Source organism: Sarcophilus harrisii, chromosome 5 (genome assembly GCF_902635505.1).
Source record: "Sarcophilus harrisii chromosome 5, mSarHar1.11, whole genome shotgun sequence".
Lineage (NCBI taxonomy): Eukaryota > Metazoa > Chordata > Mammalia > Dasyuromorphia > Dasyuridae > Sarcophilus > Sarcophilus harrisii.
Genome location: NC_045430.1, coordinates 112,249,800 through 112,275,382, shown reverse-complemented (window position 1 = coordinate 112,275,382; position 25,583 = coordinate 112,249,800). Strand labels below are relative to the sequence as shown.

Genomic DNA, 25,583 nt, shown 5'->3' with positions numbered 1-25,583 from the left:
ATTGTCTATTGACACCTCCTTCTGTATTCAAACCAAGGGATAACCTTCCCAATATAAATTGAAATACTAGAGAACCAGTGAAGATATGGTCATAGATTCAGATCTTTAATGGATCTTAGAGATACTTTAAACCTTCCATTTTGCACTTGTAAAACTAACAAGAAAAAGTTGTGACTTCCTGAAAATCACACAAATAATAATAGAGATAAGATTTGAATTCAAATCTTTGAATACAAATACAAATTCTTCACATTAAATTTTTTCTCTTTTCTTCATTTTCAGGAAATAACGATTATCCCTGATAGGTAATAAAAGAGACCAAGTTTATCATGTGCCATTCCTTAAAAAACAATAAATAACTGAATCAATAACTTCTAAATGATATATCTTTCTGAAAATGTAGTGAATTTTATTGGATGCCTTCCACCAAAAAATAAATTACCTCAATTCACACACACACACACACACACACACACACACACTTTTAAAATAAACATTTTGGGGGAGAAAAAGGAACTAAGGTTGCCCAGAAACAAAGGTAGAAGGTAACAAATATTTTTTCTTAATTAATTTGTTGAAATTTTATATTAAAAGCAAACATTTTATAGACAAGAACTTCCACACTTATTAATTCCTCAAGATCTTACTCAAAATCTGTATAGTAATACAATGTAATGACAAAAGGAGAAATTGGTATTTCAGTTTGCAAAATTAAAGTAGCATTATATTTACTTTGTAGAGATCAAAATCACAGTTTGTACAATATGATTTCAGAAGACTCTGATAAAGTGATAAAGAATTGGCAAACTTTTAGAAAAAGATTGAGAAAATTGGTCTCATTTTAAAAAATTAAATGTTTTTGTCATGAAACAAAAAAAGTATTGGAACAAAACTAATCGAAAGTATGGCTATTATATTTCATGAGATATTTAATTTGTTTATTATGAATAATTTTTTATATTTAATAAACTGAAGTACTCATTGGTATACAAATCCTTAGATTGATAATAAACATACTTTCATATTTCTCTAAATTTAAACCAGTTCACAATCTTTCTAAAAATGCTATCTCATATATAGTATTCTATATATTCAGAAGAAAAACTTCATTAGTTTGGCAAAATTCAACATATGAAAAGTTAAATCTATTGATTTCATCATCCATTTTAAAGAAAATATTTGGAATTTTTCCAGTTGCTTAAAGATGCATGGGGACGGGATATATAAGTTTCTATAATGATTGCTTTTCTTTTAAAGTAGCATGTTTTCAAGGTATTGTTAACGTAATATTCATTTATAATAAGTGTATTGTAAATAACCCCTATTACCATTGAGAATATATATGTGTGTGTGTGTGTATGTGTGGTGTGTGTGTGTTTGCATGTTTATAAATACTGAGAGCTCTTCATTTGGTTCGTTCTTTGTATTTACCAGAATTCTATGAAAATTAACTTTATGCTTCTCTTGCATTTGAAAAGGGTTGCTATGCCCTCTTACTATTCAGTAATGGAATGGTTAATTTCTATAAGCCTTTTAAGGACCATTTTGTCTCCCAAAAGTTTTTAAATTCATTATGAAAGTTACTTTATGTGTTTTTATTACTTTAGGAATGCTGAAAGTTATGGTTATTTGAAAATAGAGACTATATTTTCCTGAAAATATTTCCTTTGAAATGGTTATTGCCATTGAAACTTAAACTAAAATGGATCATTCTGTTTCTTTTGATAATTTTTCTTTTACTTAGTGAAATCTATAATTTGTTTCAGTCTTCAATAAATGTGTTTAATCCATCACTATAGGTTTTGTAAAAAAAAAAAAAAAAACAAACCTTCTGTTTAATATGTTTATGCAAACAGAATTGCTATTTTTAGTAAAGTAGTATATTTGCTATGATAATTGAGTATTTCAGCTAATACAATTCCTATGATTTCAATAGCTTATTTAAAAAAAAAAAGCAAGATTTAAATTGGATCAGAGCTTACTGCACCTTACAGCTCTTAAATTTCAGATAAATGTAATTGTATATGTAATAGATAAATATAGATATTATCATTATTATTGTTATTATCCATGTGTATGGATTCATGTCTTAAAAAAGAAAAGTTTGTGGGAAAGAGTTGAAAAAATACATCTCTAAGAATTTAGGAATGAGGCCCTCTTTTATTTTTAATCATTAAAAGGCTTCCAAAACTGTATTGCCAGCTAGTTGCTTCCAGGTTCAGAGAGTTCAGTTTAAGAGCTCATGAAAAAAAAAATTGAATTTCTTTCTTCTTGGCAAAAATATGAAAAATGATAGAAGTGGTGTTTTGCAAGAATTGTTTAGAGTATATATTCCCTTTGCATTTATTATCAGAGATTTTATAATCATCCTATGAGTCCAAACATGCCTCTATACTAACCCTAACTAAACCATGAGCCAACATCCGAGGGAGAAAGTGGTGGTATGTCAGAAAGAGAAACCAGAAGACAAACTCAAAATACAGGTTGTCTCGAACTTTGTGTATGCCTTATGGCCTTAGGCTTTTTTCCACTGTAACATTCAAATTCCTGGAAAAACAGCTCAGTGCAGTTCTACACTTCAGTCCTTTGGGGGTTAAAAAAGGAAGGTAGCTATGAACTCTGTTCTTCTTTAAACTAATGGACTCCCTCTTCCCCCTCCCAGTCCTTTTCCCTTTCCCTGTCCTCATAGCACCCTTTGTCTACTTTTATGAATTAAAACATGCACACATACTTGCACACACAGGGAATCCTGCCCATTAATTAAAGGACTTGTCAGCCCCAATCCTAGATTCTTACAGTGCAGGAAATGTCTCCCCTTTTAAGTGCAAAACCATAACATTACCATTTCCCCAAGTGCTCTCTGTTTTAGGCTGCTTTCCTAATTAGAGGGATGATAACAGCCCTACTGATTGGCATTATAAAAGCACTAGTTTGGCTTCATCTGTCCCAGGTGTGCTGTGTAATTTTTTTCTTCTCACCGTTTCAGAGCACTACCTCTCTCCTTCATTGTTCCTTAAAGTTTTCATCTGAGGAATTAATACAGATAAAAAGACATTAGAAGAGAAGCTCCTCTGCCAAAGCTCATCACTGAAACCTTTTATCAAAAGTACAAACTATACAAGTTAGGTGTTTTTTTTTTTTTTTTTTTTTACCCTTTTGTTTTTTTTTTGGCGGTTGGGGGGGGGGGGGGGGGGGGGGGGGAGAAGCAGAGAAGGGGAGGAGGGGAACGCAGCTCTGTCAATGGGCTGAATGCACCATTAAAACTGGCGTCACTACAAAGGTTATTGCAGATCTAACTGTCAATACAGTGAGTAGAGTGGAGTCCGGTAAGGGGGGAGCTTTGGTGAGAAAGAGATACTTTGATATTTTGGAATGTTAGAAGGGTGAATGTGAAAAATTGGAGGTTGGGGATCTAATTACCCAACCATAATTGGGGGCTAGGGAATAAGTTGCAGTCCTCTCAACTCACCGCAGATCAATTATGTTAAGAGAACATCTGTAAGTAGAACTTAATGAGGTCCATTAGAGCAACATGTACAGCCTCCTCTAACAGTACTTGTCAGCTTCTTGGATGAGCTGAAGGAAGCTGCTAACTAGGGACCTGGTGAGGTGTTTAAATACGGGAGGAGCAGAGCTGGCCCACTCAGGTTTTGTGCAGTTCGGGAAGAAAGTAAGGAGAGAAGAGCAAATAAAAAAAGATAGGGAAAGCGAACCTAGGTGCTCGTTGCATTTGTGTGGCTGAATTTTGGAGAATGATGGTGGAGTTAGGGGGACAACTAACTTCATACTTACCTTGACTGAGACTTTTTCTTTTAAATTGGATTCTGAGCATATGATTTCTTACCCTTACCCTTCACCCCCACCCTTCCTGCTGCCCTAAAAAAGACTGCAACATAACAGCATCCTCTTTGGGACACTGCAGAAATAATTATTGAAGGGGCATACACAAAATTAAACGGAAGTGCATTTTAAAGCTGAGAACTTGAGGATATATTTAGAAATATATTTTCCTGTGGAAGCTTTCTTTTGAGAAAAGGTAAGTTTTACACACCCGGTTATCTCATGTCCTGCCCCTGCTCCCTTCATTCTTTCATCCCTCCACCTCCTCCAAAAGCATTAGTTAAGAAGATTGGATATGGCAATCTGATTTTTTTTTTGGGGGGTGGGGTGGGAGGATTAAATACTCTTATCAAATGGAAAGTATGATGACCTGCTGAAACAGCTCAAGCTCTGTAACTAGAAACCCTCTAACCCGCACCCCCCCCCCAAAAAAAAAGTGTCTCTTAATAGCAGTTCTTTTGCAAAGGTTTCCTAAGGATTTGTAATTAAACTGGCTAGTTTACTCTCTGGAAATGAAGAAACTGTTTGCCTGGCTGGAATCAACCTTTAGCTTGGCTGAGTAAACAAAAGCACAAATTCTTTTTTCACTTTTTTTTTTCCCTTTCACAGGAGGGGTGAGGCATGGGGAGGGGTAGAGCAGGGAAAACAGGGGGTTTGCTGAGGGTTAATGGTGTTTTTTGCAAAGTGTCAGCAGAAGATGATTAAATTCCACCTCTTGTTCACCAGATCACTTTGTGTGCACTTGTATATTTCATTGTCGGCAACTGCTGATGATCACATCTGTGCAGTACATTAAGTGGCAAGCCTCTTCATCTGCACGGGGTTTTTTCCTGATGATTTTTTTTGGTGAATAATTCATATGATTATGAAGAGAAAAACTGCTATTTTCTATCTCTCTCTTATGTAGCACAGATTTAAAAAAATCTTGCTGTAAATTGCTTGATTGGGGAGATAGCCTGCTTTCAAATAATTTAATTCATGACAAAACCTAATTACTGTCAGGTAATACCCTGTCAACTTTAATGCATTTCATCAGTCATAATGAAAAGAAGAGCATTTTATGACCCATCTAATTATCATTACATTTTAGGGGAAAATGAATGGCGTGGAGCTGAATGTTAACTATTCCATTTTATTCCTTTACACATGTGGTTTGGCATATTATTCACCAAGTTTCTCCCCTTTCTTATATATAAATATATATCCTGATTGATGGGGGAGGGGGTAAAGCATGGAAGGAAAGGAAGAATGGGGGATGAAGGAGGGGGAAAACACATGTAATTAGAGATCTGGGTGTTTGTCCCTTAAAAAAAGTGACAAAGTGGTTAATGTCTTTGCAGGTTGGTGTTGATATCAGGAATCTTACTGCCACAGTCCAAATAGAGTACTAATTACTGCGAATGATGTCACCGTAGGCAGAGGAATAATCCCATCATTTAATTAGTTGAATGATTTAAACAAAGATTTGCATAGATGCACTAATCAGTTGCCATGAATTACAGAGCAGCAGTTGCCAGCGAGGGGTAACAGATCATACAGTTGGAGGGAAAAAAAATCTCATCTCCTTGAACATAATTAATTTAATTGTCCTCATTAGCTGTACCATTTGTTTTGATTTTATTTCTCCCTTTCCCCACACATACTTCTCCCTCCCTCTTTTCTTCTTCTCAGTGCATTGGTTGAGAGAGAGAGAGTGAGAGACTGCTGTTTTCAGAGTGGTTGTAGCAAAGGTAGGGGTATAAGCAAGGAACTATTCATACAGATGAGGTGTATGTATGCTTGTATAAGTAGGAGAGAAAGGCAAAAGTTGAGAAATCTGCTTATGTACAGATCAAATCAGCTGAAGGGGGTCGTTTTAACCTGCTGTCTGTGATTTTTCATTTATTTTTCAGGTTAGTTCTGAGTTTTGTTACTATTTTAAAGGGAGAAAAAAGTGGCCACATGATAATGTCATCATAAAGGGGTCTTGGGGGTGGGGAGTTGGAAGGCCAAAATATTGGTACTTTTAATTTTTATTATTTTATTAAAGCCCAAAGTTTTTTTTTTTTTTTTTAGATTGCTTTTTTGTTTTATTTGTTTTAAATTATTATCTCTAGGTTGAATTGGTGTTGGGGATGAAGAAGTTGGAAGTACTCCACTGAATCTTTCTTGGTTCTTTTATGACTTAATGTCATTTAAATTTGGACTAAATTTTAAACCTAACTTATGTCAGAGCTTTTAAACCTGGGGAAAGAGAGTAACTTTGAAGTTTTGAGAAATAATTTCTTTTTTTTTTGTTTGTTTCCTCCAGCTGCCAACAGCCTTTCAAGAAGGAATGTGAAGTAAATGGGGTGGGGAAGGGGAGAAATTGACATTGCAGTAAATAAAATCTTTTTAAAACTGCATTCAAAATAAGTCTTATGCAGGTACCACAGCATATTATTTTGAGAGCTGTGAAAGCTTGTGGGAACCTCAATTGTGTTTTAACCAAGCTAGTAGTAAAGCACAGAATATAGAGTACTTAAAAAAGAGATAGATTAGACTCAGACTTTTTAGGAGTTTTAAAGTAAATTTAAGGAGTATTTTGGAAGAAAGGGGAAAGGAACTGAATGAATCCAACCACAAGTTCACTCTAGCTTGGCCATTAGAATGAGAGGAGGGTAGCCTGAGACTATAGGCAGGAAGAGGCCTGTGTGTGGCAGACCTACAGAGCAGGGAGTTTTTTAGGACTATGAATGGGAGTTAGAGACCAAGCTACAATATTTATTCCCCCCCACACTCCCAAATCCTCCTAGAATAGAGGAGAATAATACTTTTCTAGCTAATTCTAAAAATCTTAGGTGACGTTTTAACTGATTTTTTTTTTAATTTCCATAATTATTACTTTCAAAAGTACTATTGGGGACAGTTTATTTTAAATGTAGCCAGCTGTTGCGAAATGCCCTGGTTATCCAAAGAAATTCTTATTATCTGTTCCTTCTCTTCTCTTTATCTCCCCCCTCCCACACACACACTGATCATCGCCCTCTCCCCCACCCCCCCACCGCGGGAGTTTCATTTTGGATAGGCTGGGACGTATAGGGTCCTTTCTGAGTTGATTTCGGTAGAGGTCACTTTTTTTTTTTTTCTGAGGGGTTGTCCCTGGTGTTTGTGTCTAGCATATGCATGTGGTTTTGCTGACTGCACTCGCAGGCTTGTAAATTTTCACCATGGGAAATTACCAACAAAGCCCAATCTGTCTCCTGGCTGCTTTGCACTTTCGGAGGGCGGCTGTACTTGACTGAGCTGCAGAACGAGAACACGAGAGGGAGCGAACGAAGGAGGGAGGGACGGGAGAGAGAGAGAAGGAAAGAAGGGGGGATGGGGGGTGAGAGGTAAATAGTCTTAAATCGGAAGGGAGCTGCTTCTCTATGGTCTTGACAAGAGCTGCCTGGGCTCTGCTGGCTCAGTAATAACTGAGTGACCTTTTCTTTTGCTGTATTATGTCTGGCTGGTAAGGGATTGCATTTTGCAGCTGATAAAGCCCTGGCTTCATTCAGCTTGGTTCCTCACACGCTGCTTAGGTAAGTTGTCTTGAGCCAGGACAGAGAAAGACAGCCGTGGACTGTAAGATACTAAAAGGAGGACACCTGTAGCTCAGATGTGGTCAACACAATTATTTGGCGGATCCTTGAGGACCTCATTATTTTAAACTTAAAGAATAGCGATTCCCTCCCCTGTCCTTTTTTTTTTTTTTTCAAACAATGCTTCTTTTTGACCTTTCCCAAGGAGAAGAGCTACAAAGCAGCCACTGTGCTCACTGAACTGCCTCCCCCTGTATTGCTTAATTGAGAAGGTAAGTGAAGCAACTGTATACACAAGCTTTGGGTTATTTGTGGTGTGTGTATGTGTGCGCGTGCGTGCGTGTGTGTTATGTGGGTATTTTTTTTCGCCTCTCCTAATGAGGTATAAACTAGAGCCGCAACACATCGTCTTCTGCACTGTAACTTTCGCTCAAGCTGCAGCTCTGCTGAGACGATTTTGTTTAAATCATGTGAGGCTTCATTATTTTTATGATGAGACATGAAATACATGCAATCGGAAGATGCTGATGGAGGAAGGGAGAGAAGCTCCTTCGCTGAACATCTCAAGTATTAGAGTAGATAATAGTCAAAGTTAACAATGAACTGCAGCATTTCCACCCGCTTATTCTTTGTGGCAGAGAATGGAGGGGAGGATGTAATTCTAAGATATTTTTAGGGTTCAGGTCAACGGGACCAGGGATAGAGTGCTTGTGGAGTTTTTTGTTTGTTTGTTTTTGTTTGTTTTTTTTTTTTTTTTTTTTTTGCTTTGTGGGGTACGATTCAGTGACTGCTTCTCCCCCTCCCCATCATTCTCCCCAATAGTTTAATTTGGAGAGTCTTTCATTCCTTTAAACACTGTTTTCCCTTTCTAAATAGATACGATAAACCCACTATTCCCTTAACTCTCCAATCCTTTCCGGTAGCAAAGTGTCTAGAGTGCATGGTTGTTGAGTATGGATGGAACCTGGGAAGGGGAAAGAGAGATTCAGTAAAATGAGGTGCACATGGACTAATAGCCCGATATTAGACTGATGCAGCACATTTTTAGAGGCTACACAGATTGCTATTATGAAATACAAGTCAGATTTATGATCTTTTTCATATTGAACATGATATGGTATGCTAACGCTGTATGTGACAGTTTAATCAAATCCATTTGTTAAAACCAAGCTAAAAGAGACCACTGGGATTATAGGATTACGGACAGAGTTAGGGAAACATGTGGCTTTGTCATTCGCCATCATTTTGAACACTGCCACATTGCAAGTGGTGCAAGTGGTTCAGTTTGTGCGTGTTGTCTTGTCTGTCAACCCTTCTCCCTTCCCCCCACCCCCTGCCGACACTCCGACCCTTTCCCAAAGTGGGTGCACAATAGTCTGTTCTCGGCTCTGTATCTGAACACCAGCTTCTCACTTCAACCAAAGCAAAAGGGACGCTACCACTTTTCTTGGATTATCAAATCCAATGAGAAACTGCGACTCAGGCATTCTTAAATCAACTCATGCAGAAAAAGGAGAAAAGTTTTGGTAAGGTTACTATCATGTCATAGCTGTACTTTGCAGGAACCTGGCTTTAATGTTCCTTTAGTGTATTTCTAAAGATATCTGAAATATTTTTGTTGTAACTGCTTTGAAAGACTGCTGTTTAAACCAATTAATCTTGCTAGGTGCAACAAATATTGCTACATTCTTTGCAAATCATCCCTGTGTGGCTGAAAAGACACTGCCACAAAAGAGGCTGGAGTGTAAACCCAAAAGGAATTCTTTGTTATACTGTATGTATGTTTCTTATTTTTTTGATTTTGCATGTGAGCTGCATCAAAATTGAACTCAGTCTTGCAAATCTCTTGTTGGCCTTTGCCAAGCACTAGCACTTTGCTGCCATGGTAACTGTAATTAAACTGATAAGAGTGGAAAAATGTCAGTATCTCTGAGCCTTGCAGCTGCATTGGAGAAAAAGGGAATCAAATTGGTTCCCAGCTCCATTGCTCAAAAAAGAAGGGGGGTTGAGAGGGTGGGGAGGAGGGAGTTGAAGGGGTAGAACGGAGTTATGCAGCTCCAGTCCCTGAGATATAGGGACATCTATTTGCATTGTTGTCCCTTAGGGGGCTACAGCCTGCAGGGATGCTCTGGGCCACTGAACAGAGAAAAACAAGCTTTTAGGCCCAATCCAGTTTTCAAATGGGGTTGAGGAGGGGTTGATTTGAAGATTGGAGGGGGTAAAGAAAGAAAATCTTTTGTTAGTACCCCTCAGCAATTGAATGGCCTTGGTCAAATTCTTTTAATCTGAGTCAGGGCTCCTAGGTATGGGACCTGCATTTTCATTTTAGCATCTTCCTAACTCACCTAAGCTGTCAACCTGCTGTAGAGCCTTACCTTTTGTGAAAGAGACAGAGCGAGAGAAAGAGAGAGAGAGAAAGAGAAGCATATTTAAGTGGGAAAGTAGTTTTTTCATCTGAATATATACTATTGGTTGAAAGGCAATCTCTCTAAGTGTTGAAAATCTCTTTATTAAAAAAAAAAACCCACATGTTATAGAGTTGTGGTTACTTTGTTGTGTTAACTACTATAGCTGAGACTTTGCGGATGAATAGCACAGAACAAGAGAGCATAATGGAGGCAATCAACCGTTAGGCTGGCTCACAATACAATCCAGGCAATTAAAAGCTCACCAGAGTTTAAATGAAATGGTTCTACTTATTTCTGAACACCATACTGCATAGCCCATTATTTGTCTTTAAAAAAAAATTGATTTCCCTTAAACTGTCAAATAACTCGGAATAGCAGGGTCTCAGAGGCAATAAGAATTTCCCTCAGAACAATTTACATGCCAATCTAAAACTAGTTATGACTCCTGATGTGCTATAAGAAACTTGTGAAATGTTTCTTGGCTTATGAACATATAACTTTACAAAGACGGTTTTGGAACGGTCAGGAAAATCTGCTGACTAATTTATAAATTCTCTATATATGGCAGAATAATTGTGAAATGACCATTTTCTAGCAGCTATTTATTTAAGTCTAGTTGAAATGTTTAATTTTAGGAGCAATATGATCCTTTTAAAAGGAAGTCACATTAATATAATATAGAATATCCAACTAATGTGCTTAAATGACTTAGGGTCATTAGTTTACTAAATACAAACATTTGCTGAATTTTGAGTACTAACTTAAAATGTTAACATGACAAAAACATTTTTGGAGATTAGTAATCTATTGTCTAGTTTTCATAAAGACTAGTTTCCCCTGTCTGAAGATTTTTGAATGAGAGATTTGGCTCTATATTCTTTATGACTAGAACATAACTAGAAAATATAGCTTAGCTTAGTTCTTTCAGATGAGGATTTTCTTCTAATTTTTCTAAGCACTAATGAACAAAAACAAAAAGGAATTACAAACTGGGGAAAGCAGAACAGTCTTCCTTTCAAACTGTTGATTATACATATAACAAATATATATATATATATATGCCCCTGAAATCCAGGACCATATTTACTAAATTAAAATGTTTTCCTCCACCCAGATATTAAGGGCATTAGGGAATGTGCTATGTTGTAATTGATGAAATTCATTCCCCATAGAACCATACTAGAAATAATCAGTTACGATCAAAGAATCTTCATTTGATAGAAGTTTTGGAAAGTAAGCTTTAGCAGGAGCACTAAGGGTTATGATTGATCTATCCTAGGTTCTTAGTTCCTTCAAAGGAGAGGAATCAGACCACAGGGATACAACCTGCTACTCTTTACAAAGAACTCCTAACTCAACATCTAAGCTGGAAATCTGACTGAACCAAATAAATTTCAGCCAAGGAAGTTTCATTCTAACAAATGTTTATCATTTTTTAAGGAAAAAAAATCTTTGCAGAAGACTTCTCTTACAAAAAGCTGTGTTTTCTTTTTGCCTATGGGATTTGAAGTAGAAATGTTAAAGGTTATGGTCGAACATTTACCATAATGTCACTTTTAGAAACTTGAAGAAAACTTATATAATCAGGGAAGGTAGAACAGGGGATGATGACTGGATGTAGAATATGCTTTTTATTTTTCTTAAAGTAGTTAATAAGAATATGCACAATTAATTCAAAACATCATTTTCTCTGCTTCCAAGTTTGGGGTTCAGTACTTTTATAAAGCAACATGAATTTATTTTAAAAAAAATTCAAGAGGCTTGGATTCTAATCCTAGTTGTAACATTAAATAATTGTATGACCTTGGAACAAGCCACTTGACTTATTTTGACCTTTGTTTCTTTATTTTATGTATTTGGGATTGGGATGAGTGTTTATGGAGAAGGTATAAGTTCAATACCAAAAAAAGGAGGATCTTAAAGATAAGTATATTTTACTATCAAAAGTATGGACAAAATAGAATGACCTAAGACAACTCTGAAGGATTTATGGTGAAAAATGGTATCCATCTCCCGAGAAAAAATTAATGGTGTCTGAATATATATTGAAGCATACTTTTTAAAAAACTTTTTTCCCCTGAGATTTTGTTTATCCTTTTTTCCCTACAATATGACTAATATGGAAATTTTTGCATGATTTCACATGTATAATCTATATTGAATTGCTTGTCTTTTCAGGGTGGGGAGCTGATAGGGAGGAAGGAAGAGAATGAATTGGAACTCAAAGTTTTAAAAACAAATGTTAAAAATTGTTTTTACATGTAATTGGTGAATAATAAAATATTAATGTTTTTTAAAAGAGTGTGGCCAAGCTGTAGAACTGAATAGGCATCCCATTCATTATAACTTGTTACGGGATGTGTAATATTTATGGAGAGAACTTTTTTAAAAAATCTTAATAAGGAGTGATTAATTTCCCTTGTCTTCTTCTAATACTGACCTTTCAGGTGAAAACTGGTCCTTTTCCTGATACTCTTTTAGAATGTTAATTAATATTTTGTTAAAATTATAACTTGATAGATTAAATACACAATTTATATGATTTCAATGTAGATACTGGTATCTCTACTCTCTTTTAACATAAGAACCACATCTTGAAGTGTCCATCATTTAGGAATACTTGGATCTTTAATTGATGTTTTAAAATTCTGTGTCATATACCCCTTCAACTACTGTAAGCTAACTACTTTTTCCCACACAGGGGGCACCCTACTCTAACTACCACAGAATACACATTAAGTGGTTATTTTAACCTCGCTATTTCAGATATTTTGAGATTGACACTTATGTACTGGAGGGCAAATTTATGTGTGGTGCATTATTAAGTAGATTTCTTTAAAAATTGTTTAGAATTTTAATCACATTTTCTCCCCAAGGGAAATGTTCTATTCAGGAGCAGAAACATTATACAATTATCTAATATTACTTAGCTTCATATTTATAACAGCTGCTTACCATGACATGAATATTCTTATTTTTTCTCTCCTTCTCTCTCTCTCTCTCTCTCTCTCTCTCTCTCTCTCTCTCTCTGTCTGTCTTCCCCCCATTATATTTGTGTGTGTGTATACACACAGATGTAAAAACATATATAAATTAATATATACATACATACATAAATGAACTATTTTTACCACTTGATATGTGATGAACAAATAGATGAGGAAAGAAATTGAGTAAGCAAAGTATAAAGTGTAAATGACAGCCTAAGTCCAATTGTGTATTTTCAGTAAATATCTTTAGAATAAAAAAATAAGATCTTGTACTTCTAAAGAAAGAAAATTTGAATTTTTAGATTCTGATTTTGGTCTTTGATATCTTTTAAATCTAATAGCCCCAGTTATTTTTTTTTAACTTTCTTAGGTATACAAATGCTCTCAGTCCAGCCAGACACCAAGCCGAAAGGTTGTGCTGGCTGCAACCGTAAAATCAAGGACCGATATCTACTGAAGGCCCTGGACAAATATTGGCATGAAGACTGTCTGAAGTGTGCTTGCTGTGATTGTCGGTTGGGAGAGGTGGGCTCCACCCTGTACACTAAAGCAAACCTTATCCTTTGTCGCAGAGACTACCTGAGGTAGGCATTATTCTTCTATACTAGAGGTGACTAGACTTAAAAACAATTATCAAGCTTTATGGATTCTCTCACAACTACACTCCACCAAATGAATGATGCTGAGCTCAACTCTCAGAACTGTTATGTTTTGTCATCTTACAGCAAAAAAAAAAAAAATGGCTAGACCAGATATCAGCAATTACGTTGACTTAGTCTACTCAACTTGTATAATCAATTCTCTGTTGAAACTGTCAATAAGCATCAAATGTATGTGTTATATACATACACAAAAATAAACACATCTTCATGTATGTATAAAATTTTACAAATACACACATAATTTCATCAGAAGGGAAGGAGAAAATAAGTAGATTAAGTCTGTGACAAACACACACACATAAAACTAAGTACTTGATTTTGTTAACCTTTATTTCAAACAAAAAATCAAGTTTTGAGAGTTTTATGAAATAATTCTGTCACTAGTTGTTAATTGAACCAGAAGAATTAGCAACATAAAGAAATGAGCAATTATTTCTCTCTCATATAAATGTGATTTTGAAATTCTTAACCAACACTTGTTTTGAAGAACTTGCCCTGCAGTTTGGTATAGATTTTAGTGTCTGTTCATATATGCTTCAGACTCTTCTTCCCACAATTCTACTGACTACTGACCAGCACAAAAATAAACCTGAAATTTAAACACTAAACCTGCCAGTAACTCTATAAAAAGCAGTGTATTAAAAGCTTGTATCACTAGCAAATGATACATCTCTTATAAGTTAAACAGCTAAAGAGATAGAGGAGTGCTCTGATGCCCTTGGTTATGAAGGTAGCAGTTAGGTAAAGCTTCACTCTTTAAGTCTCTTTCGTTCCAGAGTTCCTCACCCTTGGATAGGCACTAACTTCCAGAATGTCAATTCACAAAATGCATTACTCTGAATTTCATAAATGAGTGTGAATTGATTTTTTTTCTAGTTGAAAAGTACTATATAAGGAAGGACTCATTTGAAATTTCACCATTGACTATGGACCTAACATGATGGCTTTTTATTCCTTTGCTAATGCTCTTGTGAAAACTTAAAACAGTTTTTTTAAAACCCCATCAGAAATTCAATTTGATAAGTTAGTAAGAGAGTGAATTCATTCCTGTTCACTTATGTCCTACTATTTGGGGAGATTATAAAATTCCAATACACAGTAATCCAATCTCATTTTCATGCAAGTTCATGCATAAGTACAAACAACAAATCTCATTTGAATGAGGGTCCCATCCTTAAAGATAGTGCAAATGCTTTCTAACTAGCAATTCCTTGTTTCCAAGTCAGGTCAAATATATCGAGTTACTCTGTCTTTTTTTTACTTATTATGATGTTGTGCATTTTAGGTTTTTAAAATAAATAAAAATCTAAAGTGAGAAGTGGCTATTTAAAATGACTTAATCAAATCTATCAGTAACTAGAAATTTTGGCATCCTAGAATAAGTAGCACTTATCAGCCATCAAATCAACTTTTTTTTTTTTTTTAATGGTAGGTAGGAATGTAGTAATTCATGATGTGAAAATAACATAAGAAAGAAAAAATAATTTGAATTGGAGGGACAATTAGTTACTACAGTAGTTTCCATCCTGATGAGAAAAAAATATGGTTCAAATTTCTGTACTCTCTGAATTCTAGTGTCCTGGGGCAAATCCACAGTTTGCACTTTATGCCCTAATTATAACTCTGGTTTCACTCTTTGATTATTACTGATACAAATAACTCATTATTGTTTTAGATACTCTAATGATGCCTATTTGTATAGTTAAGTTTTGAAATTAGAGTTTTTCTTCCCCTCAGTTTTTTTGTAAATTAACTTTATTTCCTGATCTTGCACCCAAAAGGTAGCTGATTTGTTGCAACTGATTTATCTTCATAGTTTTACTACTACTGTATTGACAAGCAGTTATAGTATTTTAATCCTTACACATAAACATGTTATGCTCATAATATTTGCTAACGATGTCTAGGATAAATTTACATTTCTTAAACATTTCTTAAAATAAACTTTTGGTTAACCTGAACAGGAATTATATGGATTAATGTACTATTTCAACTGGAATCAGAATTTTCCACATTGAATGCAAAGCTCCAATATCTGGTTCCTTTTTCAGCTAAAATTTTGCTTTGCAAACAAATTTTTCACAATTATCTCTTGGAAAAAAATAATTCCATATACAATAAAGCAAAATTAAAATTATTGCATCAATGTGAACTTAATTTACCTTCAAAAGAAGTTTTAACCATTTCCCATCAATGAATTTTAGTAAAATATTAAACATGGCATTTAACAGTTAAGTATGTGTTGTACACATTAAATCATTCTCTTCTTCTGTAATATCTCTGTCTCCCTGACTGTCCTCACTATAACAGAACCCAAATTTTCTTGTTCCATTTTCAAGCCTGCTAAATAATACAATGCTGTTTTAACTTTTAGCTTTGAAAATTCTATATATTTTCTGAAAATTAAAGTGCCTCCTGAATGTGTATATAACTGTTTTTCAGAATGCCATTTCTTCTTAGTCATCATCACATTTAACAAACAGTTATTATGTTAATAAGCCTTCAACTTGTTGACATTTCAAGCTAGTTATTAAAGGGGTGATATTACTTAACACGTAAGTTAAAGTGATTTTTTTAGGTAAATTAGTAATTCACCTATGGCAATGTAAACATACTGTGGAAAAGGGTATGTGTGTGTGGATGTGTGGATGGGTGTTTAAGAAATTATTGTTAAAAATAGATATTTCTTGAAATTTTCAAATATTAAACATGAAATCTCACCTTGGAACATCTATAGAGACACAAAATTTCTGTGCAAATAGACTTGTAATCTTTATAATTTTGAAATCTAACTTTATATTCAAAACAAATCATGTATAAATATATTTAAATATTATTAAAGGAGCTTCATTGAATAGAGTAAAAATAAAATTCAGTAGTGTTAAGATAATAGCACTATCATTTGCTCTTTTGTCACATTTTGATCACCTAGAAGTATCAGTTTAGTTAAAAACCAATGAAAAATGTGATTTCATTCTTGCTTAATTTTCACTTATTAAAAAAATTGCATTAAAGATTTTAGATCAGAAAATTTGGCTTCTAATAAATGAATTCATTTACGTGACATTGCTATTTGGACTTCTCCTGTTTTAATTTTTAAATAGTTTGAAACAAGCAAAATATAGAGTAATTAATACTATTTTCTCCTTTTCTAAATCTCCAGGAACTTTGTTTTGGTGGATTGGAGGTTAGGGATAGGATAAAACCTGATTAAGTGAAAGTTATGTTGCTTTAGACTAGAAAATAATTAGATAACTATATTAAAAATTGAAATTGTCATTAGTATAGAGGAGAGGTAGGAAAGCTTAATCACTTAACATATCTCCTTTGATGTATAACAAGAAGAAATTGTAGGCTTCTTAGTTGTTGCTTTGTTAACTTCAGTATATTTAGGGACGTAAGGTCAAAATGACAGTAAGAATTCTCAAATAATTTGTAGGCAATTAAGTTACGTAGTCTTATTCATGGTTTTTCTAAATATATAACTATTGTTTAGGTTTATGTATGTGTGTGTGTATATATATATATATATATATATATATATACACACTCATGGTACTTCCTGCACTGAAATAAAGGAAATATGAACAAATAGGATAGAATGGGGGCGAAGGGGGTTTGGAAATCTTAGGATTCTAGTCCAATTTAATATAACATATATGTATATGCATAAATATAGACTATGCATTTACATGGAATATCTTTTTAATAGTCTGTCCTTGATCTGTATTCATAATAGTGAAGTAACTTAATTTTCTTCACACATCACTAAATTTTTTAAGCCTTACCTAAGACATGGCAGAATTTATCTATGTGTAGTTCCTCAAATGAATATTTTTCCTTAAACTCAATGAATAATGGGTTTTTATTTCTAAAGTATTTTTGCTTTCAATGTTTAATCCTGTGAATCAAATGTACCAATTAATGTTGAATTATCAAAAACCTTAGATTCTTCTGTTGAGAACTTGTATAGTTAAAAACTATAGGTGATCACATTTTCCCCTTCCTTTCTCTAAAGTAAAATGAACTTGGGATAAACTAGAACTGTTCGGATATATCTGACAATGCAAAATTAATTAATGTTAGCTGTCTAGGTCAATTTAATTTTAAAGCACCAGTACACCATTGTGAAAAAGGTTAATAACTATCATATAAAAGTAGTTGTTTTAATAATAATTGTATATCAACAGTAGGGAATTAATGGTTTGGAAATAATCTTGCTTAGTTTGTATTTCTTTTATAAATTACAGATTAAAACATTTACTGTTCAGTCATTAGAATTAGTTTGTGGGGTATATGTGTGTGTGTGTGTGTGTGTGTGTGTGTGTACACTCATGCCCTCACTAAAATATCAAAACTGAAAAGAAAATGTACTTTTCAACTTAAGAAAAGTAAATAGCATCAAATTCACTATTCAGGTTTTCTGGCAATTTTGTTTTCTTTAAATCTGCCAAGTTATTTGTAGTATATTTCAAAGCATTAAGTTAATTTATAGCATGAGTTAAATCTCTGTGAATGCTATCTTACCAAGTAGCTCTTTCAAAGCTGCTTACTTTGCATATTATAGAAGCTATCTGAATTTGTGTTCCTATAAAAAAACCAAACCAGAAAAATGTTCTTACTGGGAAAACATAAGGTATGATGCTGCTATCTTAGGTCCTATCTTAGGCAGTGATAAAGGTTTCTCTCAAATTACTTTTTTATAAGTAAGAACATTGAATTAGAGTCATTACTTTATCCTCAATAATAACTGCTTATTTCTTAAATTATTTAAAGTTCCTATTCTAAGTGAAAGTTAATTCAAGCGTTCCAAAGTAAGGAATTAATGAGAAATAAGTGACTAAAAATTGGGGTTGACTTAAAAAAATATTGTCAATATAGAGATTTCTCAACAAAATTATTTTAATAACAATAAATATTGCTATTATTAATTTTAAGAACTTTATAGATCATAAAACTAGCAATTATATGATCTAGCCTGATTACTAACATTGCAGAGCAATTTGATATGTTAAATTAAAGTTCAATAATAGTTACATTTTTAACTTTTCTCCACTTTTGTTTTTCCCATTAATTATTTTAAAAATACAAAATTTAACTTCTAGAGGTTTTACTGTTTTCTGAAGGTAACATTGCTCTTAAAAATTTTTATTTTAAAATTCTAGATTATATTTTGTGAAAGTTTGTTGTAGAATCAGAGATTTAGCACAAAGAAGAGGCCTTAGAGATCCCTTAAAGTGAGTGAGACCTTGATCACATTTCCTCATTTTATAGTTGAGGAAAGGAGAACCAGATAGTTAATTAATAGTTTAATATTTAGTGTAATCCCTTGTGTTTCTGTACTCATTTGCTTAATGTCTTCCAAAGTTCCTATTGTCATCATCTTTAACTGCATTAATTTTGTGAGGTAATGATAATATATAAAGTTTTTAGACCTATAGAAATCCACAGTCTCTTTGTAAATGATTTCATAATTTAAACATAATATGTTTGAATCCTATTTATAGCATTATTAATTTTTATGAATTCAAAATATTTTTCTTAATTGAAAAAATATCAAGGTGGGTCTTAGCATCTATAGAATACATCTTCCTACATACTAGACTATATTATTCTATCCTAAAATAAAACAAATATCTAAATATATTCCATAAACCATTTTCACATCAGTTTCATAAGCAATTTTCACATCATGCTCAATAAAAAGAAGGAAAGAAAAATTTAATAAGCATAAGCAATGGTTATTTGTTATACTTAATGGTAAGCCCCTTGTCATATGGCTGGCATGAATGAGGAAGATAGAAATTTATTAAGATTCTTGTTCAAAAGACATTTTAGTGCTTTTCTAGCTTTTTGAACTTTTTGTAGTATTCTTTAAAATGTACTGTATGATTAAAAATTTAACCTTTTAAATATGAATTATATGTTTTATTAACCTTAAATTAAAGATAGTCTTATACTGGACTTGAGAAATCATAAAGTATTCCATATTCCTTTTATTTTTATTTATTTTGACTATGATCTCTTTTGAAGCATGAAATTCTTCAATCCAGATAACTCTCACTTAGAAGATACTAGTTAGATAATTTGGATTTAGTAGGGGAAAATAATTTTTTTTTCTGCTCCCACAAATACATTTAGGATTAAATACATCTAGAAATAAGTTGCTTGTGAATTGCAAAAAGTGCTTATTTTGTACATAGTAAATATATAGACTTCTGAGTTTAAAATTCTATTTTAGGATGTTTCTGGAAACTAACAAAATATGGGCACAGTGCTTTATAACTTTAATGTTAAAATTGGTCAGTCTTTTAATAGAATTTAATGTTCTTTGAACAATGCAAAATGAAAAATAAATAGAATTTTGCTGTGGTGTAGTGATGAAAAGAAGCAGGAAGAAAACAGTATTTTGGTAAATGTCAGATTCTGAATATATCCTGTGAACTAAATAATGTTAGCATAGAATAGTAACATTTTGTTCTTTATCAGATATAGCCTAGGATAATTGGTTGATGTAAATGTATATTGAATTATTGTTTCATGAAATTGAAAGAACATATTAAGTCATTGATATTCTTTACTGAAAATTCCTTAAGAGTTTCTATCATTTTGCATTATTCTAAGCTTTTCCATGAAAGGAAATTAGTTAATAGCATTTATCGAATTGTCATGAGAAATATAGAACATATGAAATCTAAATGCTATTTTAATTGGGAATTGATTCCAATTTGATATTTTAGATTTTTATTCTTTTAATTCTTATTAATTTTCTAAGTAGTAGAATTAATTTGTTATACTTAAAAAATGACTGCAAAACAGCAAAAAATATGACATTGAATTTTCACTGTCTATATTTCTACAATTTTAGCTAGTTTTTAACATTATTTGGGATTAGTGATATACTGATAAGGTCCTATCAATACCTTCTTTATGAAGAATCCTATTCTCCCAACTACTATACTAGAAAAATCATACATGATGAACAAAAGATTAAAATCTGAGAAATAACAAACTTTGTGGAGGGATGTGGAAGGAAAACTTTGTAATGTTAAAAATCATGGTTTTGCTTTTCCTTCATTGACAACCTCAAAGGCATTTCAATTCTCTTTGGTAAAATTTGGCACTAGAAAAGGTGATAGTGTCTTTTGCCAAGACATGTTATCTAGTAATTTCAAACATCAGATACTCTAAAAGTGGCTCATAAACAATTTTCAGCAGAAAATTTGCTTAATTTAATTTTTTAATCTAAAATTCCTTAACCATCTAGTAAGTTAATTGAATCAGATGATATTGCTGCTTCTATCTGTTTCAGTGCTATTTAATAGTGTGTACTTGTTAACTAACACCCCTTCCACCTTCAGATTTTGTGCTTAATAAATTATCCCTACTTTATTTCATTTCCTAGGAGAATTTTCTCTCAGAATAGATACTTACCTTATAAATCATGGGAAAGTATACTTTTTAAATCCATTTTAAAGTGGGATGTTTATATCTTCTTAATTTAATATTCCCTTAGTCTGAAGCTATGTTTAGACCATGAGCTTTCTCTATTTTTTCTGTCAGAGAAGTGTATGAATACTAGCAAAGTTAAGCGAGACTTTTAAATTGTAATGTTTGGAGCTTAGGGCCCTATGTGTCAAAACATCTTGGACAATCTTTTCACCCAACATATTTTTATAACCTCTTATTCAACTCTTGGTTTCACACATTATAACTTTGTGGCTTTATCATTTTTTTTTCATGGTGTTAAAGTTATACTCCGAGGCCTGCACAGAAGAGTTTGTTTTTGAAAAGAAAAATGATATTGGAAGAGATAGAAGGTCTAAAGTTAAACAGCAATGTCAGTTTTCTTTATTAAGATGATGTGTAGATGTGGTGTTATTTAACATTGAAAACTTACTAACTGGATGAAAGAAGAAATAAACTCTACAATATACAAGTGGTTTGCAGAGGAATAATCCAAACTAAATTTTTAAACAAAACTTATTGCTTGTGGAATGGGAATATCTTCTGTATAAACCATTTTTATTAATGAAAATCAATACATTAAATAAACATAAATATATAATCTGACAAATAATAATAATGGGTATAAACTTTGTGACCTTAGTCATAGTCTTGGAGCCTCAGAGAAACAAAGTCCTCTTCTGCTTATGTCATGGAACCACAACAGGGAACTCATAGAAAGAGTTGGGAAAAAAAAGTCTGAATTTGTTTATTGCTGATTAAATTAACTTATTTAGAGATTTATCTCTTTCTCCTTATTTTTCTAATAAGCTTTTTCTTCCCATGGTTCTATTAGCCCTCTTTAAATGAAAAAGAAATTTAAAATCTCCCTTTCTTATGGTTGTCATATATGTCATCTATGCTTTAGAAAGAGATCTGCTACTTATTTTTTGTAATTTTATACTATTTACTTTGTTCTATGGCTTTTTCATTGGAATTCCCACAATTTCTTTTAGGGATGGAACATGATTAAAAAGTTAGGAATTTGGAAAGAGCGTCACATCTGATAAATTGTATAGAACCATAAAACATGGTTTTATGTTGCTTCTTGTTGACTACTACTCAAAAGATTGCATTTCATTTATTTTAGCTAGCTCCTATAATTATTCCTGTAAATTTCAACTATTGGTTTAAGGATGTCCTAAATATATGACATCTACTATGTTTCTACTCAAATGCCTCATTATGTTTTCATTTCATTTGGTCTTTGATCATTGGGCAGTTATGTAATGAACAAAACAATAGGCTGAAAGGACATTCATTTTGGAATCAGAAAACTTGAGTTCAAATTACTTTCTCTAAAACTTAATATCTATTTAAACTTAAGTGAGTGACAATCTCTCTAGATCTGAATTTTCTCATCTCTGAAATGAGATGATTGAATTAGATAAGTTTAATGGTACTCCAGGTATTGTTTTAGGCCTAAGGTACACAATACAAATAATAACAAAAATGATAGTCTCTGCTCTCAAAAAACTTACATTCCTATTCAGAATACAAGGTAATACTATTTTTTACATAGCTCACCATTCCTTATGAAAAATAGAAATGACAATGTATGCAAAGTTCCATGACAAAATTTTCAAGTGTGTGGCAGAATGAATCACAGGAGGAATCTAAGTGATCCGAGTCTTGGAGGGACAATAAAATATCAGCATCAAAAAACTTCTTTAGGTGTGAGTGATAACCAGTGCACACATATGAAAGCATTAAAAGACTAGAAAAAATGATCAAAGGGGAAGACAATCCATTTATTATAGTCTAATTAAAATATCTAAAAATTAACTAGTTGGTAGATGACCTACTCATTTCCTAGAATGCAGTATATTTAAGTAATGAAAAACAGTATTATTTCTTCAGCACAGTCCCAGGCACTATGGATATTAGAAGAATTTTATAATATATAAAGTATAACCATAAAGTATTTCATAGATATGGGGTCCAATCCCTAAAAGATTTTTGGAATGCAGTTGGTCAAGAGAATGATAATAGAGTTGTCCCTTGGGTTTAAGTTCATTTCTGTCCTTTTCACCTACATATTCTCCTTTAGATTAAGAAACTTGTGGACCCTGAAAGCTTTTGTCACTTGGCTCAAAAACTGCCATTTAAATGGATAATGATGAGGTATAATTTAGTCACTGGAAATTATAAGGAGCCTTAAGAAATTTCTGAACCTAAGATAAAGAAGTATAGTCAGCATTCAGTGACCAAGAAAGACAGTTCAAAAAGCAGATTTAAGCTAGAGGGCACTAGAAAACTGGAGTTCTTTTGTGCTTCAAAAAGTTAGACACTCATTTGGAGTAAGCAGACCTCCCTGAGAGAGGAAATTCTCATTTCTAAATAGGGAAAGTTGAAGGGGAAACAGAATCAACTTTTTATGGGAAAAGTTTTATAGTAAGGGTTTTTTTTTTATTTGTATAGCTAAGTTGTGAGGCTTCTTTCTTGTACTGTAACAAGATTTTAAGCTAAAAGTATAGCAGCATTGCCCACTTTTTCTTCCATAATGAAGAGGAGGGGACATTTCTGTTAAGGATAGAAAATAATCATAGGACCAATGCCACATTGTGAATAGTTACCATGTGAAAACAGAAATTAACACCTGGCAGAGACTGAATGCTTGGGAATGGGATCATATCAACAGCCTGGAAGCATCAGAAACCAGTTTTGTTTTTCCATGTGTATGCTCTAGTCAAAAATTCCCAAGAAATATCTACTATTTTCACTGATGATATTTATATTTATGGAAGAATACTTTACTTTCTATGCTATTTCATAAAATATCTTTGCTTTAAACTAGTGTTCCTTGTCCATTTAGAAATTGAACACATCAGTGGGAATTTGGGTATTACTATTTTAAGTGACTATGAAACCACAGAATATGTTAGCCATGGGATAGACTTGTCTGTAGGAGGATCTACCTTGTGAGCTGGCAGGAAATGGCACCCAAGTGTTAAACAGATGTAAAATCTAATACTATATAGTTCACTATAGCAATAAATAACCACCTTCTAAGTCAAGTTCTGTGAATCTGAGATCTCAGGCAGTAGAGAGAAATAATGTGTATTTTGAATGGACTTAAATACCTTAAAATCTTGAGTGACTATTTGTTTTGTTTTGTGACAGGAAAATGATGTCAATAGTTTATCATTTAACCAAGTGCTTGACAAAGTCTATCCTTTTCCTGTGGAGAACATGGAAAGATATTTTAACAGTGGTGAGCCTATAGAAATGCAGTACCCAAAGCAGTCATTAATGTTAGTTTGAAAAGAGAATCTTAAGTGGATTATTACAGGAAGCTATTAAGCCTTTGTGCTTTTCAAGAGTTTTCTTTTTATTTTGGATAAAGGCATAGATAACAGGTTTATCAAATTACCAATGATACAAAGATAGGTGTGATTGCTGAATCATTGGGTGACAGAATATAAAATTATTATAATATGTCAGAAATATGGACCAAAGAGAACAAGAGGAAATGTAACAGATATCCATGTAAAATAATAAGCAGCATAGCATAGTGACTAAAAAGAGGGATCTAGAGTCAGTAAGCATATGTTGAAGTTGTGCCTCTGAACATTTCACTTCTCTTTTCTGGATACTCTCAAATCCTAGCTGATTTACTGATCTGCATCTATATGTAGGGAGAGATTTCTCATAATAGGGAATTCTCACAACAGTGAAATCTTAGATCTTGGATAAAAAGGAAAATGGAGAAATTTCTGGGTTTAAAAAAAAATAAACAGTGCCACATAAAATAGAAGTTTAAATGAAAAACAAAAACCCTGGAGATTTTAGTGCAAATGAGTTATTAATGTCCAAATGAGTCATTAACGTAATATGACAGTGAAATAAGCTAATGTGGTCATTGACTACATTGAGAAGCATAATACCGAGCACATTGGGAAAGTGATAGTCCCAACGTATACATTTTCTATGGTGATAATGTTGATAATCTCTTGCCATCATTCTCCCTAACATTCGTTTCATTTGAGATTGTACTCTACTAAATGCATTTTAGAACTGCATTGGGAAATTTTCTCATATACATATGTAACATTATCTATATAGACAATGGATAGATTTCTGCCCTGCCTTCTACAGAGAGTAAAGAAAGCCAATGACTTTTCCTGAATTAGCATGCTATCTTAGGAAAGGGATAGGCACGTTCCAGAAATCCCACTGAGGCTGGATGCTGTCCTCCAGTCTCTAAGAGGATATACCTAAGTGCATTCCCCTTCCCAGATCCTAGTATTCTGGGGGATGATAGATTTTGAACAAAAGCTGGATTGTTCTTAAAAGGAAGTTAACTCTTAAGTTTACTTTTGCCAGTTTAGTTCCTTCCCCCAAAATGCAAAAGTCCATCACAAACAGGGACTAGCAAGTGAACTCATTTTTTCAAATAAAACAGAAAGAGAAAGCAGAGTTAAAGAAGTTATATGTATTGGAATAAACCTTACTCCCCCCCCCCAAAAAAAAGAGCAAAAAACAAACAAAAATAAAACACGAGTAAATGAGCTTTTTAGGTGGGACCTTAATTCATGTGATGGAAATAGACTCATCTCATCTGAGGGCAAAACTCCTCTAAACATTTGCCTAGTGTGTTAAGTCAAAAAACATTGAGGAACCAGCTTCCCCTGC

At 33.2% G+C, this 25,583-nt stretch overlaps 1 protein-coding gene across 4 annotated transcripts in view; it reads left to right on the top strand.

Moving 5' to 3' along the window:
- The first annotated feature begins 3,361 nt into the window (after positions 1-3,361).
- The window catches only part of LMO3 (LIM domain only 3), a 74,435-nt gene continuing 52,213 nt past the window's right edge, over positions 3,362-25,583 (top strand). Inside the window, exons 1-3 of one of the 4 annotated variants that reach the window (XM_031938364.1) lie at positions 3,362-4,036; positions 7,588-7,654; positions 13,151-13,364. In XM_031938364.1, the coding sequence (XP_031794224.1) occupies positions 13,159-13,364 (206 nt within the window). In that variant the 5' untranslated portion in view covers positions 3,362-4,036; positions 7,588-7,654; positions 13,151-13,158. Of the gene's footprint in view, positions 4,037-7,041; positions 7,655-8,160; positions 8,909-13,150; positions 13,365-25,583 lie in introns of those variants that run through there. The other 3 variants (XM_012550692.3, XM_023504521.2, XM_031938363.1) reach the window with 3 other exon arrangements.